At 43.5% G+C, this 20447-nt stretch overlaps 1 protein-coding gene across 1 annotated transcript; it reads right to left on the reverse strand.

Annotated features, from left to right (window-relative positions):
* Positions 1-1482: 1482 nt before the first annotated feature.
* On the reverse strand, positions 1483-18772 carry inpp5jb (inositol polyphosphate-5-phosphatase Jb). The gene is made up of 13 exons (XM_086206173.1): positions 18195-18772; positions 12363-12853; positions 11276-11383; positions 10946-11054; positions 7917-8033; positions 6008-6183; positions 5671-5782; positions 5211-5320; positions 4889-5096; positions 4458-4595; positions 4298-4381; positions 4113-4217; positions 1483-3961 (listed from the first exon to the last, which is right to left on the reverse strand). The coding sequence occupies exons 2-13, from the start codon at positions 12839-12841 to the stop codon at positions 3638-3640; spliced, it is 2070 nt and encodes a 689-aa protein (XP_086062299.1). The 5' UTR covers positions 12842-12853; positions 18195-18772; the 3' UTR covers positions 1483-3637.
* Positions 18773-20447: the final 1675 nt, after the last annotated feature.

Below are 20447 nucleotides of genomic sequence, written 5' to 3' on the forward strand. Positions count from 1 at the left end.
TTACATTCATTCTTCCTTTACAGAGAAAGGAGTTTTGTTCCAGTCACTATGACAAGGCATTTGCGTAGGCGGAGCAACAAGTGTTTCATCACAGAGTGATATTGCATCATCATTGCAACTAACCTGCCCTATCAATCTTAGCATGAACTATGTTAAGGGTTACGATAAATTAAAAGACCATTGTGAAGGTAAGATACCGTTAGCGGCTGATGAGCACATTTTGTTATCATGCAAGATTAAGAATAAAAGAAGGACCAGTGTCTTGTCAGAATTGCAATGTAACCCAGAGAATGGCAAAACTTGTCCTGGTCATGTGTACGCTATCCTGTTTTGCTGGGATATTTGTATTAAACACAGTCAGCTGCATCAAGAGTGCCTACCAGAAACAATGCCCGGTTAAATCTATATGTACCAACTATGCACGCCATCATTTTTCAGTTCATCTACTTCCTTACATGTAGATATCTGCTACACTATGAAGTTTAGTGTTATACAAATAGCCAAATTATTAGTTGAGTAGTGTGGAATTATTGCCATCTTATGTTGGTTTGACGCGAGCATGTATATAAATGGCGCAGGATGCCCTCTGCAGCCCGGCGAAGATGCTGTCTCGCTGCGTACATTTGGCTCAGGACCAGCAGAGGTGATGAGCAACCAAACATTCATGTTTTGAACTCACGACGCTGTGTTTTGACTATCTTGATGGAGAATATCATCCAATTTAGCAAATTTCATGGGAAATCAGCTGCATGACATTTTGAGGTTATAACATCTGTTGTTGTTGATCTGATTAATTTTACTTAGAGGTTAATGGCAAATGGGCTACTTGGGGCTTTAATGGTGCATCGTCGATTGGAAAGGCAATTCCATCACTGTGTTGCATCAGAACAGTCAGCAAACTAAAGCATGATGCAAGAAGCACTTGCTGTTGCTTTCTGCAGGATGTGGTGTTGTGTTCGTGGCAATCATTCAAATGAGGAACTCCCACATCAACAGTACGAAATCACTACATGCTGATAGGCTGTTCAAACACTGGGAGTGATGTGTAGGTATTCTCTACTCCTGAAATGAGGTTCAATAGTTCACCTCAGCTTTGAAAATAATGCTGCAGTTGAATTAGTAAGCTTTAGAATGACTGGTCTCTGCACTTTTGTTCACAGGTTCTGACGGCATTCTTACAGTTAGGATTTAATATCATTACCCTGTAGACTTACCAGCTCATACAGTTTCCAGGCATCATGCATTTCTCTCTTTCCCACTTGACTTCATATATAAAACTACCATTTGAAATAAATAGACTCAGGAAACGAGCAGTAGAATTTGGAGGGTAGTGCCTTATTTCCTTAGACAGTGTTCCACTACTTTTTTTTTTTGGGGGGGGGGGGGGTGGAGAGCAAAGCAAGCAGCCCTTCAAATCCTTCTTACCTCAGTGAGCAGATGTTCTTACAGATCGCCCTCATGGTCCATCAATCAAGAAAAATATCTCACAAGCTTGCTGTATTTTTTCCATTCACAATTATACAAACACATGTAGACTAAACAATCTACACTTCATCATACAATAAAAGCAACATCTGATTTGATGATTATTGTGATGCAAACCGGAGAAAATCAAGCTCTTTCTTCTTGGTTCCACATAGAAAAAGAAAATAAGTATTCTATGATATTTGTGTGACACTGAAATAATGTTCCCTCACTGGCCAGCAGAATTCAGGCTCATTTAACAGGTAAATTGATCTAATAAGAAAATAAATACATAATTTAATTAAAATAAACTTTGCGGCATAGATTGTCTATTTTTACACCATACTTCATTTAAATACATATTATTCTATTTCAGCCACATGATAAACAATGACATTCTGAAGACAGAGCTTTTTTTTTTTTCATTAACATTTCACAAGTCACTGATCATGACTGCAGTACTGATAATACTTATCTAACTTACCTAGAGAATGACAAAGTTCTTACAATCTTTAAACATCTTACTCTAAAACAAAGGCTCAGAATATTTTTTCCATTTCCAAAAAATATATATAATACACTAAAATGACTCAAATACTTTCAGACTTATGCAAGCACAACTCTCCTGCATTTTCTTCTCCTAAATGTTGACGATAGTTACTTTTTTTTTTTTTTTTTACTGTCCTTACTTTGTTTTCTAACAATTCTTACAGCCACAGTTATGACAAAGAGGAATCAAAAACAGCACTTTACGGCACAAAGATCACAGTACCGGAATGTACAGTATATCCTGCGGCAAACCATGCAATCACATTCGAACCCCATCCACTATCATAGCTAGCCACACACACTCTGTAAAAACACACACACACACACACACACACACACACACAGGTTACAGCAACACAGTATACACTGTCCTACTCTAAGAGCCCCCAAGGTACAAAGTGTGTTGGATGGATCTTCTGAGGTCACACACTAACAATGTAGCACAACTATCGTAGCACTTCAGCCAACCACCAGCAACAGTGAAGGAGGATCGGAGCCAGAGCAAACGCGTGACAGAACAAGAAAGAAAAGTCAAAACATATAAAATAAACCAAAAATATATAGGACATTGTGATTTATGTGAAATATCACATCAGCATGGTGATATTTCACAAAAGTGTCAGCTTTGCATCATACTGTCGGTATAATGCAAAGCGCTGTGGGATCTCTACATAGTAGAGTTCCTGCTAACATTACTCAGAGATATCCAGATTGACTCTTATGTTTTTTTGCATTTATGTTTAAGTCACGCAGGAAAAAGCTTTTATATTACGACTGGAAAATGTGATAGAATGGGACTTTAGTGTGTATGGTTGAAGTTGTTTCAAAGGTAGCTTCTTTGCAGCTGTGTTAGTAAAGGCCCACTGACTGAAAGAACGGTATTGGCGTCAAAGTGATGGTCCAAATATTAAAGTTGTCATTCCCATTGTAATAGGTCCAGTGTAATTAGTGGCCCTTCAGCCAACAAAAGATTGGTTACCCCTGAAAGACAGCTGTGCTGCGTCAGCTGACAGCCACCCCCTCTCAATGCACTGATTCAGGGTCTATTTAAAGGACTTTCCTCTCACATTCACTCTCTATGCCAACAAGTGTTATGCTGCTGACAGGTGGATCCCCCTAGACCCCCTAATCTACACCCACTTTGGTTCTGCTTTGTTTTTATGCACCACCCACTGGTGGCTCATTTGAAATGCCCCGTGCATGTTGCATCATGTAATACTAGGAATGTCCGCCAGAGTGGAACCACATGGTCAAGTTCATTTGCATGGCTATATCCATTGGCAGAAACAAAAAAATGCAAGTCATTGGTGACTAAGCTGATGGTGTAACCACTACTACAAATGACTGTATGTCCTTGAGTTTTTCCTAATGCAAGGTGTCAGCTCCCTGTACTGTCCACACCTGAGAACGGACAAAGACACGAATAAATAAAGAATATAAAATGTGCACAGCTCAAAAACATAACTCAAGGCAAAGTAAATCCTCTGAGTAAACCAGATGACTATTCCTGAAAGAATGGCATCAGAGACTGTACATTTCCAGTGGAAAACATACAGTATTGAGGATGTATCAAATAAAAGACAACATTTGGCTGTGTGACCCCTGAAACAGCAGGATTTGTACATCACACCCCAGACTCCCCTGTGGTCTTGTCCTTCTCCGGCTCAGACTGCTGGTTGCTGCTGCACTCTGCTGGGCATCCTGTGGAATCACTCTCTGCTGTCACCATGGTGCTAGATGGGGATCCATCAGGGACATCGTGCGCTTTCATTTTGGTCTGCGCAGGACTGCCAGAGCGGCTGCTGCTGCGATGGCTGTGGTGCTTTGCCTTGTGTGGGCTGGGACTGCGGGACCTTGTCTTCATAAGAACAACGGTGCTGTCATCTTCGGAGCTGAAGTCAGAGCTGTCTGAAGAACTGATTTCGGGGCCTGTGGTGGGGAGCTGGATCTAGGGAGGTATGGAGGAGGCAGCCAGGAGAAATGGAATGTGGATTAGAAAGTATAAACTTACAGTGGATGGAAATGCAAAACCAACAAAAGTCAATTCAAAAGATAACAGAATCTATTTGAACCAAACGCTGTTTGGAGCTCAGGATTACCTGAAATGGTTCTGTTACACCCACAATTGTGCTCATGTTGTTGCTATAGTAACACAAGATAAAGTCACCGGAGCCTTTGGGCAGTTCCTCTTCAGTGAAAGTTACCTGGAAAACAATTTGTAAAACATCACTTGAAATGGAAAGAAGATCGTCCCCAAAGGGGCTTCTGCACATGTATATGTTACCTGATGCTCTATTCGCTGGTAATCTGCTTCCTCTTGTTTGGCCCAAACGTATCCCACGTAGTCCTTGTGGTGTTTGAAACCCACCTGGGGTCATCCACAGAAATATTTGTTTGTTGACATGGATAAGTCATTTATTGTTTGTCTAGTGAAGATTTTCTACCTTGTACAGTCCGATCCAGTCCCAGGAGCTGCGAGAATAGTTGGGTGTCAGCTTGAACTTTGCTATGGCGTCAGCGATGCTGTTCCACTCATCCTCCACGATGAGTGTGACCAGGGGGACATCTACCTTGTATGGGAACTACAGAGAACCACAACAGTTTATCAAATGCAAAACTGTAGATATGTTTTCTAAAAAAAAAAAAAACCATAAATGAGATTCTAGGATCCTTTCTTTAAACTTTAGTATTATGATTCTTCATCTAGTTTAATATAAGCCATCTGGTCTGCCTCATTTTTAATCAGATATTTCCTGATCTAATTCAACATTTTCAGTTGAATATTGACTCCATCCTGTATTAATACCTGTATCAATTATGTATGGATCAAAGTCACCATAAAAATCCCTCCCAGCAGTGGCCCGGCGTGACTCACCTGTAGGGTAAAAATGGAGGAGACGGGTTTGTGATCACTGACGACGTACTCCATGTGACTACGGTAGCAGTGCTGTGTCACTTTGGTGCCGCTGGTCAGCCCTGAGATGGAACCACGCTTCCCTGCACTGTGAGCAGTGCCAGCAGGAGCAGTGGCTCTCAGGCGCCAGAGGATCCGGTCGGTCCATGCTGGCTTCCGCTTCTTTCCACTAGGAGGAAGAAAATGAGACATGAAGCAAACCAAAGAGCAGCCAGGACTGATGAGATTTTTAAACAGGAGTGTCATGGTATGATCTGGTCACTGGGGAGAGTTGATCTCTAACCTTGTGTCATACGTGTTTGTCCCAACATCAAACTTGTAGGTGGGAGGGAATTTCAGTGGCCCCTCCTGGAATCCCTCCAACACTGTCTCACTGTCTTTGGCCAAGTTTAACTGTAACAATGAGAATTGACATTAGTGAGGACATGTTTTTGAACTTTACAGACAGTAATGGCAGCACATGTGCATCTCTCTGCTGCCCTCTAGTGATTAAACCTGCACTTTACATCCTAATTTTATGAATGTTTACTTTCCAACCGTTTTTGAGTTTGAGAAATATCAACAAGCATTCTTCTATAAAGTCAGGTTTAGTCAATGACCAGCTTTTGGAAAAACCAGCTGTTTTTGCAGAATATGCTTTTGCTGCTGCTATGAAAAGAAGTGAACTGAGTGCATGTAGCTGCTCTCAGAAAGAGCAGCTGAAGTTATTTTCACAATCTCTTGTCATTATACATAAACTTTACCTGATCTTTCTCCCACAACACGGAAAGCTTGTTGTTATCGATGGCTGATTTTACCACTTGCATTTCCAGGTCGTCGATACGGAAATTGAGATCCCCAAGCCAGAAAACCACACTGAAATTCAATAAGTTCAATGAAGCGCAAGACACAATCACTTAGAAATGTGAACAAAACACTTATGGCTTTATTTTTAGAAAGACGACAGTGTTGAGCCAGCTAGTGTCTTTAGTCAGTTGTATTATTAAGACATTTCAGGTTTAGAGACTTATTTTATTAGATCTTATCGGAGAGATACAGTATATCAATGTGTGTGTGTGTGTGTGTGTGTGTGTGTCATACTCGTGGTCAAGAACCCCAGTGGCAACCTGGCCCTCAAACTGCTGCTGCTGCAGGATGCTCTCAAAGTCCTCCATCCGCTGATCGGAGTTTTCCATGTGAGCCGGCAGGTGGCAGTTGAGGAAGCAGATGGTGTGACCAAACACCGACATGCGGGCGCTCACGCCACCTTTATTTCCCTGTAACACAAACAGGTGAATGAATAAGTAAATGAGGCAGCCACTGCTAAAAAGAGGAAGGAGGGTTTCTGTCCGTAAACAAATTCCCGGTAGCAAAATTGATGATGAAGGGGAAGTTTAAAGACAGAGAATGTAACGTCACTTCTAACTGTCCTGAGCACTGTGCATTTGTCCTCTGGACAGCAAAATGTCCTGCTTGTGGAGCAGTGAGTGAATATTGAATGCAAACATCTAAGTGCTCAGTGGGGGACAGGAAGAGTTTGTGGATTTCCTCCCACTGTTCTTCCAACCACTCAGGCTTACCAATAAACAAGTGTGTGCAGAGTTTGCAGAATGTTTTGATGCCTGTCACAGTCTAGATGTCAGGGGCTTTAACAGACATCTTGCAGCATACTTCTTTTTCTTGTGAATTATTGCTTCCGAACAAAATATCTGTCAGCTTGTTTTGAGAGATCTGTTAAACAAATAGGACTTCTCTGTTATCTGACTTTCTCTGCCAGATGCAAAATGAACTCTGAATGTTGTCTGAGTTTGGGAAAACGCTGCGGTTTGGGTTAAAGTTGTGAAACACAGCAGTGCACTGTGCTCCAGCTGCTGAGTCTGTTGTTTTGGTACTGTATCCACTACCCCAACCTGCCTCCTGATGGGCACGTTCACATGTTCTAACAACTGTAAGCACCCGTTGCATCGTGTGATGTTCTACTGGGGTGTTTGAGTAGCTGCTGTGGCAATGATTGACACAGGCATTGTTTCATGTGGCGCGAAAGAGGTCGTGGACCCTCCTTAAGTTACATGTGATCTGATCACTCTGCCTCAATTTCCAAAGACTGGATTTAACTTGCGAATAAATCCTGACATTATGGCTGCTTGAATGCAGCTGCTCCTGTTCTCTCTCTCACTAATTATTTATTTAATATATATATATATATATATATATATATATATATATATATATATATATGGTCATTACCTCTGTAAAGCAGGTCATGAAAAATCATTAAAAAATGCAGGAATATGCACTATAATGAGTGTAAACAAAATGTGCAGTTTAGGATGAAGTTGCAGATTTTGTGGATTAAAAGACATTTATGGTTTGTTAGGAGGATATAAAAAAATGGATGGACTGATGAAATTTGGTGGAACAACAGTCAAACAACTTTATATTTTGTACTTTTTATTGTAAATTGTAGATCCTAGGGGGCAGCATGGCTCGGAGGAAGAGTGGCTGTCCAGCAGCTGATAAGCAAGATACTGAACCCCTAATTGCTCCTGATGGCCCTGCAATGGACTGGTAACCCAGGGTGAACCCCGCCTCTCGGCCAAGGTCAGCCGGGACAGGCTCTGGCACGCCCCCCCTACCCTTAATGGATAAGCAGTATAGAAAATGGATGGATGGATGTAGGTCCTGGATCTTGCAGCCTGTTCTCAGTCACTAGCTTGATATGGCTACTACGGGTACCTTTCCTCTCTACGGAGGTACATGGTCTCTGAACTCTTTCTAGGTTCCTATGGATTCCCATCCAACACTCTGAGGATCTGACACCAACATCCTTACCAGTTCTGGACAAACACACTGCTGGTATCAAACTGAGCAGTACTGAGGAGGCAGGTGGACTATCACTCTCTTTCTCAGGGTATCAGTGACAATAATGAAAGCTTTATGTAGCAACTATGTCCTGCAATGTTTCCACAAAACCACCCTGACAACAGAGCAGTATCACTGGATGGCTCACCCAGTAGCCCCCCAGGCCAGTGCGGGTGGTCTCAGTTTGGACGCCACGGAGGAAAGGCAGATGGTAATACTTGGCAAAGACCAGTAGCAACAACCCCTGCATCCTCTGGGAGGTCACCTGAGAAGACACACACCTGAAGTTTAGAGTCAGTGAGTTATGAGAAGGCAATTAGCAAAAAGAGGACAGCTGTTTCAATAATGGTCACAGCAAAGTAAGTTGCACCATCTGAAGAAGCAGAAGATCCTGGGAGGCAAGTCGAGCCGTGCTGCGTGTCCATTTCTGCTGCTCTGTTTCACATTCTCCTCCCCGCCTCTTATGCTCTTTATTTTCTAAACCCTTGCATTTCCATTTTCCCCTGCAGGAGCCCGTGGCCCAGCTCTGCCGCTACTTTACATGAAGCGCTGCACAATCAGGAGGCTGCAGCTAGCGGTCAACCATCACTGTGGAAACAAGCTGCTTTACAGGGAAAATGGGTTTAATTTGAGGGGTCAGACCTTTCTCAGAGCTCTACACCAGCACACTTTGCACTTGCCCTTTACTATGCTGCACATTATTATGCAGATTTTGACATTTGTGAACCACACGTATGAGATGCAAGCAAGAGAGGCAGGAACATAACATGCATTTGTTAAGTAGAACATGATAAAGTATTTGCATGCTATGTCAAGCTCCTCGCCACATATTTATGAGGATTCTTGCTCTCTCTTTCTCCAGTGGTCAACACATCCCATCAGCACCCCCAGCCCCACCCCACCCCCACCCCCATTCCAACCTTCCCAACCACAGGCCAACAGAGCACGATCACACCCCGCTTGAAAAGCCCTGTGGGCAGTAATGAAGGCACACATCTCCACGTGACTGAGCAGAGACTCTCTTGCTTGTGTTCTGACTGGCTATTTGGACGACTTTGTTGCGTAATACATTCTACTGAAGCGTAAAGTGGACCAACTTTATGGTGTATGTGTGTGTATGTATACAGACAACAAGTATTATGTGTGTATGCGCGTGTGTATTTGTGTAGTCAGAGAATGTACCTTCCCCCGTGTGTATTGTAGTTGAAAAGCACTTCGTATTAACGTCAGGGAACAGCGGAAGAGCTCCTGAAGGCTGCCAAGCTATATTTTGTCGTATAAATAAAAACATGTTTAAGCCTAAAGACAAGTGTGTGTGTGTGTGTGTCCTTGCACAGTGAACACTTGACAGCTGAAATGAGCTGTGAGTAACAAGTGTGATGTTAGACAACTTCAGTCACAGAAATTTAAAATAGACCGCCGCTGAAAGAGGAAGACTTCATGATTCCAGTCTCAAACCACAAAAAACATCCACACCATATGAAGTCTTTCGAGTTATTAGAACTAATATTCTACATTTTACAAGAAACTCCTGACCTTAAACACATTCGATGACATTGTGTATTATAAACAAAGACCCGTAAAATATGCGTGTCTCTGTGGACTAACAAGGCAATAATTAATAATACATTTGTAAAATCAAGATGTCATTATGATCTTACATTTTGAAGAGGGAGTTTACTCAGCAGAGGTTCATTATTAGACCAGATGATGACAGCAAAAATAAAACAGTTAGTCAGTCTGATGCCAGTGGCCTAATATCCTGACCGGGTGTTTAACTGCCAAAGCTACGAATAAAAAGGATGCCTGGTAATCTTTTGTAATGCTTCTTCTTAATCTAAATCTAAATCAATCTCTTCCGCTGGCGACCCTTGAATCGACTTTAGCATGATTCAACAAATCATAAGAAATACGCTTTCCAATGTGTATTGTTTTCCAACATGTAAAAGATTGAATATTGGTAACATTACTGATGCACTTCTTGATGATTAACATTCCATGAAAACCTCACACTGCCGGAAAAGCCTCCTCTCATCCTGGTTACAGCACAACACTTTTTGATATGTGGTGAGAGAACAGGATACCTCCATGCGTTATTGATAACATTTTAAAGTAATTACGTTATTTGTGTCCATAACCAGTAGAAAATTCTATTCTACGGCAGACATTGTTGTTATTTCCTGCCGAGGGCCTCCATATGTTCAGCAGAGGTTTGAACCCAGCTGAATTCAGAGAGGCCATTGGGTCAGAGCTTCCTCCGTTCACTAACCTTTCTTGTGCTTCCAACAGATACAGTCTGAACTTGACAATGAGTGTTAGTGAGTAGACCATCTCACAGTGGAGAGAACAGATGGGGTGTCGGGTTACTTCGCGTCTGACCACTAAGTCATGACAACAAAGATTCTTTCCGACACCACCGTGTATCTCTCTCAACTCTCCACTCACGGCTAACAGGTTTATTATCCGTAAAAAAGGTCACGCTATAATGATTTTATAGAACTGCTGTAGCAGGCCGTGAGAGCTGGAGGACAATTCAGGCTCGTTGTCAGAGACCCATCATCGCTGACAACAACGTGATCCAAAAATAAAACAGCACCCTGAGAGACATTTGTCTAGCTCTTCCAGCTCGACAGCTGATTCATGCTCCAGGAGATGATTGGGTGGTTCACCATGCTAACAGAGCCGAGCATCACCTCACATGCAGCCAGACCGACACGAGCTGTCAGCCATGGTATGTGCCTTTAAACACGTAGAGCACTAGACCCTACCTGAGAACACGTAAGGTTCCATGATTCCTATATGACATATAATCATAAACACAGAGCACAGAGTAGAGTAGTGCTAGAATGGTCATAATAAACGAAGCCTGGAGACACTGTTATTGCACAGTTTACCCGATATGAAACAGAACAACCGAAAAGGGGAGGGTAGGAATGTAGACGGCACACAGAGGGAGCTTGACTTTGCACAATGAGCTTGGCAGACAACGGATGATAATAGGTACACCGACATTACACGCTGCTAGAAATTATCACTCCATCCATTGCTCGGGGAACAAAGTGAGCCAAGACAGCAGCAGGAAGCAGAGATCTCATCAGAGCTCTCATAATGCATATGAGTGCGAGCACTTTAACATGAGGCTGAGCATATGTGTTTATAGAAGAAGCCGTTACTGACCAGCACATATCCAAAGGGGCTGAGTCTCTCCATGCAAACCTCGCTCCACTGGTCTGTGAAGAGGACATCTTTCAGCCTTTTATTAATCATAGAGTTCACTTCCTGCAGCCTTGAAGAAAAATGACACAACGCAAGAAGGTCAACAGCAGATTGAGACAATCAAACAGATGAGAAGAAGCTCTGATCCTGTAATGTAGGATCATTAAAAGGAAGAGTTTTTGCCATCGGGGAACAAAAGGGAGCCTGACTGCTCATTAGTGTCACTGTCTGCAGTGTCAATGTAGGACACGGGAACATAAATAGACGCTGCTTCCACTACCCAACACTCACCCGATGATGTACATGTCTGTGTTTCCGTCACCCACATTCAAACCCAGCAAGGCAGTGATGTCATCAGGTGGTGTGGCTGAACCCACGTTCCATGTAATGATGTGAACCCTGTTGGCAAAGAGTGTTATGCAATAACTCTTAAGAAGCAGTGAGTCTCACTCATAAACTAGAGATAAGACTGGAGGTAGAACGCTAGAAGTCATCCTGACATAGAACTTTCTGTGCGGTGGGTTACAGTTCATCGGTCCCCTCGGTTAGTTACTGATCAGCAACTTTATCGTGCCCTTGATGTCACGACATTAACGTGCTCTTGTATGTGCCGGCGAGTGCTTTGAGTACCACTGAGGTAGAAAGGAGCTATAAAAAGAAGTCCATTTACCTGAATGGTTATTTTAAATGGGATTTATAATATTATACAGTATTATATACAGACAAATTCCTTCTATTTTATAGTGAAAACCAGACAATAAACCTAATTCTGATGATACAATATCCGGAGGCCTTTGGTGATTCTTCTGGTATGCAAAGCAAATTAAAGATAATCTAGAGGTTCCTCAGAAGTTCTTTTTGATTTATATTTTAAAAAAATGGTTCACAGTAACCAAACATTCCTTACAAATTTAACCTCAGACTTTATTTGCTGTCATCATCTACAGCTGGACTTCCATGCAGCGTCACCTCCATCAGGGTGCGAAACTAATCACTGTATAGTTTGAAGTACATAGCATGATTGGTCGTTTGTAGATTTTTCTAACATTTGTGTTGATGCCACAAACATTGCTCAGAATGTAGCAGCCCTTTGAGGTTTGACAAAGTATTTTGGATCATAGTATGTGATCCAGAAAAGGCTTCTACTTTCATGCTAACATGCAAGCATTAGCGCAAGTTAAGCTATAAAATATATTTCAATGGGGTTAAATGACTTAATGTTTCCACACACAACACTAATAATTGTGTTTGATAATAATGATGAAGGTGTGTTTGCTGTTGTGTGATATCGCTGATCCTCCTCAACTGCCTGGGAGTGAGAGTCTAGGTGTGGAGGCATGTTGAGACACAGTGGAGGGACACAGATTGGGAAACTTGCCTGAAGTCTTCAACAGTCCGGGCCTGGGTGTCAGCTGTGCCTGCCACAGAGAGGGCTCTCTGCGCATGAGGGTTCAGGTGAGGGGGTATGGGCCTGCAAGCGGGAGGGTGGGGGACTGAGGCAGCCCGGACTGCGTGGTGCCCCGGACCTTTAGGGCCAGCCTTACTGCTGGGCCTGGTGCGGTTGTCAGGTTTGGGGCGACTCGCCGCTGCACCATCAGGCGTGCACTCATCCTGCTCGGCTACCCGTGCTGGTTCAGCTTTGGGTTCAACTTTAGGTTCAGAGATGTCTACTGAGCCTTCCACTCTAGCACTTCTCTGGGGTCGTCGAGGCCTGGCAGGAGCGGCGGGCTGGCCAGCGGGGGGGTCTGTGGGTGGAGCCGCCTGATCTGGTGGAGGAGCTGGAGCTGTAACGGTCTCTGCTGATCCACTAGGGTCACCCGCTTGCGTCTGGGTTTGGCTTTGATTATCTTGGTCCATTTCTTGGAACCTCTGTGACAAAAAAAAAAGAAAGAAGAGAAATCGCATTATCCATGCATTTTATTCAGCATGACAAAAACCTTGTCCTATAGAATTTACACAACAACAGTACAATCATATAAATGCAATGTGACAAATATAAATAACAGTAGAGCTAAGAAAAGATCGATTTTCTATCATGAAACTTTGAACAGAACAGCATCCAGCCTCTCTCTCAAATGACAAGTCAGTGGAGCTGACGAGTGTGGGACTGTCATGAGATCCCGTTGACCCAGCAGGACAAGCAGTGAGTCATTCCCACTCCCACCATCAAGACCGGTCAATTACCTGCAGTTCCAGGGCCTTGACATTACATTGCTGCAGCTGCACATATTGATAAAAGACATTTGGCAGAACATGCTGGAAATATTTACAGAGCAAAATAAAAGGTTGTGGGTTTTTTTTTTTTAATTGGTACTGAAGGAGGTCAGTACTTTTCTACTCTCCTAACATCTCCCAAAGCTTTTCTATGAGAGATTTGGAGAAAAAAAAAAAAACTGGACACAGTTGATCCTTTCTGCTTGTGCCTAATCTGCCAGCCAGTCCTGCAGTAACCAGGGAGAAGCTCTGTCAGTCCATATCAGCTCAGAACACCTGCCTCACACTAACAGGAGGAACCGCTGCACAGTCCAGAACGGAAAAAGTCATCGGCACGGAATAAACAACCCCGACAAAGGTTACTGCAGGCGGACAGCCAAAGATGAGGACAGCGATAAAGGAGCGATTTTAGCCGATGTGTTCAAGTAACAATCAATTCAGTTCGTTCTTCTCTACTGCCGATCACTGTAGCACAACAGCAGTGGACTTTATCACCGCAGCCATTTTGACAGTTCACTGCAGGATAAACACAGGTTTAACTGTTCAAATGATTTATTTGTTCTGGAGTATCTGGCAACTCAAGTGCCCCTAATTAATGTTATTAGCTTAACAGCCCATTCAAGCTATTAGCTACACATTTAATAAAGATTTATATTCAAAATATAAGGAGTCATGCTTGCACTTTTTAGTGTGTACATTTGTGTAAAATACAACACGGGTTACGCTTCCTGAGAATCTAGAAAATTCAAATATGTCAAAAAAGTAAAGCAACAATTTTACGAAGGATAAGTCTGGATTAAAAAACAAACAAACATCATGTTTTGTTTTTCCATTGCCCAAATTCACCCTACCAAGCTTTCCTACTCATTGCTCCTCCCCCCTCTGCTGCTTTGGGGAGCATCATGGACAACATGCTTCCTCTGTCCTGAGGTTGTAAGCTGCAATTTATCACCCGGCGGTATGGACTTTTACCAAGGGGATATAGCTTGTGGGAGGATAACGCTATCCCCCTAAAAAGGATCCATGACCAACCAGAGGAGGCGCTAGTGCAGCAACCAGGACTCAAACCCTCATCCGGCTTCCAACCTGCAGACCGAGCGTGTCTTTATGAGGGCTCAGCCAAGCCTGAAATAATACTTTTAATCAGAATCAGAATCATACTTGTGGACATGTCAATGCCTTAATATAGCCGATTCAGGCAAAACACAAACCTGACCCAGATGCATCACTGGCGGTGTTCCATATGAGACCAAACCCAAAAATGGCTGTGTCATAGTTTTACGAGGTAGAGAAGACCTCCTGCTGTGTCACTGGGTTCACAGCCGAACACTACCTCCTCATACGCTCCACAAGGCTGAAATGATGCCCAGCACACCGTGGATTCAGTCCTGGTCAAACGGCAAAAAAAAAAAAAAAAGGGGGGGGGGGGTTGTGTGTGCAAACAGAGAAACAACAGAGCTCCCTCATGATTACTCACATGACCTTGAAGAGACCAAGGCCATGACAGAGAGGAGCTGCACTCACCATGTGGCCAGACACATGCTGGTCTTTCAGTCCACCAACTCCCTGGTGCCTGCCTGGGCATAACATATTCCTATGGTCCATGTATGGCATTTAGCTGAGGGGTGGGGGATATGGAGGAGGGTGATGGGGGACTGGGTGCACGTGGGAGTGGGTGGCTGCAAAACGAGCTGAAGGAAGCAGGAAGGAGAGGAAGACAACACTGTGTCTCTTTGCAGAATGTCTCTAAATTGATCCTCTCACACTTCCCTCTGGCACCGTCTATTTTTCCAAGCTTTAATCCCCCTTCTCTCTCTTATCGTCCCATGTCTCTAATCCCCCTTCTCTCCCCCCCCCCCCCAGACTCTGGTCCTCCATCTTACCCACCTTCACTGGCTGGCTGTGGTGAAAACATTTTCACCACCAATTTCCTGTCTAAGCTGAGTGACTGACTGTCCCTGACCTAAAACCCTCTCCCTCCCCTACTCTTTATTCTTCCTCTCCACCACTGGTGCTCCTCTAGCGATGTGCTCCGATTTTCTCCACCACCCAAACACCTCACCATCACCATCAGTGACGTTGACATGCCACAGTCCCAGCAGCCCCTGACATGGCAACCGCACACAAATCGCCAACAGCAACATGTGAGGAATGTGAATGTCACCTTTAGAAAAATGAAGCAGAGTGCGTAGGTGAGGGTGATGACGACGATGAAATCGAACATCAAGTAATCAGACATGGACATCTGAAGGTCATGGGAAGCCATTATGTTTGAGTGTAACACGACACGTCGCACCCATGTTACACATTTAGAACAATGGTGTCTTTAATCACACCATCGCTACCCTGACAGCGCTCCTTCACATTGGTGGTGGAGGCTGCCATGCAAGGTGCCAGCTGCTCATCAGGAGCAATTAGGAGTTCACAGTCTTTTTATTCTGATGTAAATGAAGTGCACTTCATCTCTCTGACACACCAACATTTTCATTTTCTTAATGTATGACGGAGCAAAAAAGGAATATTTTCTTTTCCGGAACCATTCATGACAGATTGCCGTTTCATATTCCGCTCGCATCGGCAGCGGGAGAGAGTGGAATGATTTGATAATAGCAGATATGTCGTGGTGTTTACAGGCATCCTCCCGAGGGCGTGAGAAATACGAGAGCCGGAGAGGATGTAGTTGAACCCAAACAACAGGCTGCAGCCAGTCTCCCTGGCTCCTCCAGTGTGTGGTGAGACAGATCGTTTCGGATGAGTGGAACAATTTTTTTCACATTTTTCTTCTCGTTAATAGAAAGGAAATTGTCTCTATTATCACATTATCATCTTAAATCCTTGGCTCTGCATGGCTGCACTCTGTTGACTCCAGCATCAGTGTTAATCCTGTTTCACCCACACCTCCTGTGTTTAATGTTGAAATTACAGCCAAGGAGCGTGTTGGTGTTCTGGGCCTGCAGGGCCATATGTCCCTCTGACAGGGATACCAAAGTTGACCCTGACAAAAATGACATGGGCAGCCGCTGCCACGGCTGTAAATGGCTCCTCCAGGTCCTAGTGCCACTGAGAATTGCTCTGTGTCCGGAGCCTCATTTCCTCATCAGGTCACAGCCTCGGCTGCAGGATGTCAGAAAGACTCTGTTTTAAGTCGAACACTGAAGACGCGTGCTGACAGAATCAAACTGATGGAGGAAAATCAATATCAACTTACACTTCATTTAGCTGAAAAGGACTTCCGTATGGAAAAGCAGACACACACGGTGCTGTTAAAGGAACACCCCAATGTTGTAGGAATTATTTGCCATCCTCACCAGACCCAGACAGGAAGCTGGATTTCTTTCTCGACTGTGTGTGTGTAGAGGGGGGCTGAGACCCACAGCTGCCCTCTTGGTAGCTAATCGCAAAAAAACATGGATGGGCAGGTTAGCATGCCTCCATCTTCCAGAACATCTTCCTTCCCCTAAAACATATATATGAATAAATAAAAATATTATAGATTCATTTTGTTGATTTCATAGCAAATGATATGCAAACCCTCAGTTATATTCATGCAGGCAAAAATTATTACGGGAATGAGATGACAGGTGTGCTAATATTTACCATCTACAACAATTCATAGTGCTAAGCTTACTAGCGGTCAGCTGGTCTCTGTGGACCAAAGCATGCTAACACGCACACATACAGATGAGAGAAGGGTGTATTATCGACTTCCCAAAAAGCCAGCATGTTCCTTTAAGGCGTCTGCATGATGTTTAGTAAATAAAACGCATATTTTGATTACACCCCACACAATGGGGCAGGAGGGCACGCAACAATCCAACCGAATTCTGAAAGCGACGACAACATTTTTAAGGACAAGGAAAACAAATCTTCAGTGCATGAACTGAAGCTGCTCTGCCTGATGTCTGCAAGCGCATGAGACACAAACTCCCGCAGTAGTTGGTTCATCACCTTCCTGTCTGCAACGGAAACAACAAGAATGATGAAAGACGAGTAAAATACTTGACAAAAGTAGCACAAATCTTTGCAGTATTTTCTGTTCTGCTAAAGTAGCCTCATGCCCACTTTCCCCCTGCATCTTCACACTGAATCCGTCAAATTATTGCAGGAAAAAAATACCTCAATGCTACCAATGACCCGAGTCGCCAAAGGGTGAAATGTTTCACTGTTGAACTGATAACAAGTCAGTTATCAGAAACAGCCGCCGATCACGTACATGAGAAAATGTATCCAACAATAAGGAGAGAGCTTAAGAGGACACTTGATATCTGGTCTGTCATGGCGTGTAAACACACAACTTGTAGACCGCACACTGTGGGTGCTGTGGACATCAGTATTTGGCCCCTGGCTCGTGAAAGACATGTCTCAGCTGAAAGAGGACAGCAGCAGCAGAAACAGTGTTTGGCCTCATTACAGAGCTGCTTCAAGGACAATGTTTCTGTCTGGTTAAAAAAAAAAAGGAGGAGGGACATTGTCCTCCTAAATACGACATGACACATGGGTGCCTGCGTGTGAATGTCTTCATATTAGGGCGCAATTAGCAGATCTCAGATATTTCAGTAAAGGAGAGCGCGTTTAATCAGGCAGCCAATCACAGCCGATATTTGCTGATGGGAACCTTTTAGCGCAGGTTTAAGTTATTTACTGTTCAGTAAACAACAGCAACAGTAAAAGGTCAAATGTTTATTTTTTTCCTCCTCAATATCAGCACCAAAAATCAGATATGTGTCATTCATGAGAGGTTTCCCGCGATAAAAAAAAAATAATGTAAGAAAAAGCGTTTTTTTTTTTTATTCATCCCTTGTTTGTCATCTTTTCTAGGCTTCAGCTACCAGGATGTGTCTGCTGTCCAGACGTGAACATGTAGACTAATTGACGTCACGTGTGGCTCTTTTGAGCTGCCACTACCACGGACAGTGAATTATACATCAATATTCCAGTCAAATACTCCTCAACCGTGGACGTAACGCATGCGTGTAGGTGTTTCATCGTGACCTACCTGTTCTGGCTCTCCCGTGCTGAGGGTTCGTTCAGCGGATGTGTCTTCGGGATGAATATGCAGGAAAACTCGGCGTCCAAACGTCCTCGGCGTGAGACGTCAACTATCAACTTTCCTTCCCTGCTGCCTCCCAGATGAAACCATCGGCATCCCACCAAGAGCGCCTGCCGTCTTCAGCGGGGAGAGGGGGAGCAGGTGGGATCGGGGCGATGTTGCCTGGAGACTAATTTGCCGGGCGAGCTACATCTCCCTCGACCTCAAACGTCTGCTCTCGCGTTAAAGAAACAGCGCGTCTGCGTCCTGCGCCTCCACCGAGACGCGCCCTTCAAACGAACGAGTGCTGTCAAGTGCAGCACCGAAGGGGCTTCTGTGAACGAGCAGCCGCCGCTGTCCGTTTAAGTCGCTCGGCGGATGATTACCGGAAAGCTCACGGAACAGAACTGCCGTACGTAGACAGGTAACATCGCGGGATTCAGGCTCCACCCACAGATGTGACTTCCGTTTGTGAGTCAGCTGGAAACCACTGGTAGAACCAGGGTGTCATCGGTGTGTGCATGGAGGAGCGAGGCTGCGAGCCAGGTAGCAATTTAATGTTTGGAATTGGGATTGCCGTTCTATATAACCTGATTCTATGACAATCCTCCCCATCGCCGCCTAGTGGCTGGTATGAGGGAGTGCCAGACATTAGTGAGCACCTAACGTGCCCTTGTAAGACCAGATAATAGGCATTCAAGTCCCCAAAATGGACTGGACTCAGAGAGTAATGAGTTTATTTCATAATGCATCATAAAGGATTACAGTAAAAAAAACAAAAAAAAAACCTAAATGCGATCCAAAATTAAAACCTACAACGAGTAGCCTTTGGCTACAAGCTGGCATGTTTACATGTGAAATGTTCATGAATGCACTGTCCCTTTTTAAATAAAATAGAAAAATAAATAAAAATAACTCATATAACCTTCCCTCACACTGGCCTGGTGCAGAGATAAAACCTAAAAGACAATCATCACAAACAGATAAACTCAAACGAGGGCTGGTTACCAGCTAATTGTGATGATTTTTGACTGATATTGCAGTTGTGATATGAGTTGCAATATTGAAATGTAATATCTGTGGGATTATTGCAGAGAACCGGACCAAACAAAGATGTTTTATTATCTGCAGGCTGCTGCACCACAATGTTATTTTTGTTATTGTTCACATTTGCAGTTCGAGAATCCTGCCTTCATGACAATTTTTTCAAATAATAATTACACGTGTGGTTAAAAAATAACTCTCTGCTTCTGTCTATTTCCTTTAGACTTCCTCATTCTCTTCCTTGCACAGTAAGACTTCCCATATTGTTACGTGTTAGTGAAGTAGGCAGCAATATATGTAAATTTATTTCACAAGAACAAAAATCTTCCCTAAACGATGATGTCCAGCTTGATTTCACTTCCATGCTTTTGCGCATCAGTGACTCAATCACTTGGATTACTGATTCTTTTTTTCTTCTTCCTTATGACTTGTCAGTCAGCAGCTATTTCAATTATTTTGTTCCCTCAAGGAATGTTCACAGCTGTGTATTAGTATAGCCTACGTGCTCCACACGAGTGCCTAAATAAAGATTTATATTCTCAGACGAGTGAGTCACACGTATATTCACACTTGTGTATTTTGACAGCGGTGTACTTTGGTCCCTCTCGGTAACACACTGATCCTTGAATCACCTCCACGCTGAGTTGAGACGTTGCTCTGGCAACACCCACGGGTACCTCATCAGTCTCCATGACCTCCCAAATGCCTGTGGCCTTTACCGTGGAAATTAATAAGCCAAAAAAAAACTTGATTGCAATGTTTTTGCGTGTGTGTTTGTGTATGTTAATCACACTTGGTGGTGAAGATAAATTGACGGCGCTGCCATTCATGAACAGAGTAGTGACCTGAGCAGATACGCAGACACACATGTAGTGACAGAACTGCAAAAAGTTACCACAACCACAACTTGTTGCAAAGTACTGTAGAGCAACTAAATACAGATTGCAATAAACTGCATACGTGTCATAAGAGCATTTTGAAGATGCAGGATCAACTAAGATTCAGCAGAATAAATGAAAGAGTAGAGTTTCAATTGAAGTTGACGGGCAAAGTATTTTACTTCAATCTTTAAGTATGTAACAGACGCATTTCTGTTTGGAATGTTGACTTGTGCACTTTATGATGCAGATTACTCACGCGACTCCAGGAACAATGGTGACGTCCTTACATTTCTCT

This window comes from Aulostomus chinensis, chromosome 6 (genome assembly GCF_037954235.1).
Source record: "Aulostomus chinensis isolate RoL2024-O1b breed Wild chromosome 6, RoL_Achi_v1.0, whole genome shotgun sequence".
Taxonomy (NCBI): domain Eukaryota; kingdom Metazoa; phylum Chordata; class Actinopteri; order Syngnathiformes; family Aulostomidae; genus Aulostomus; species Aulostomus chinensis.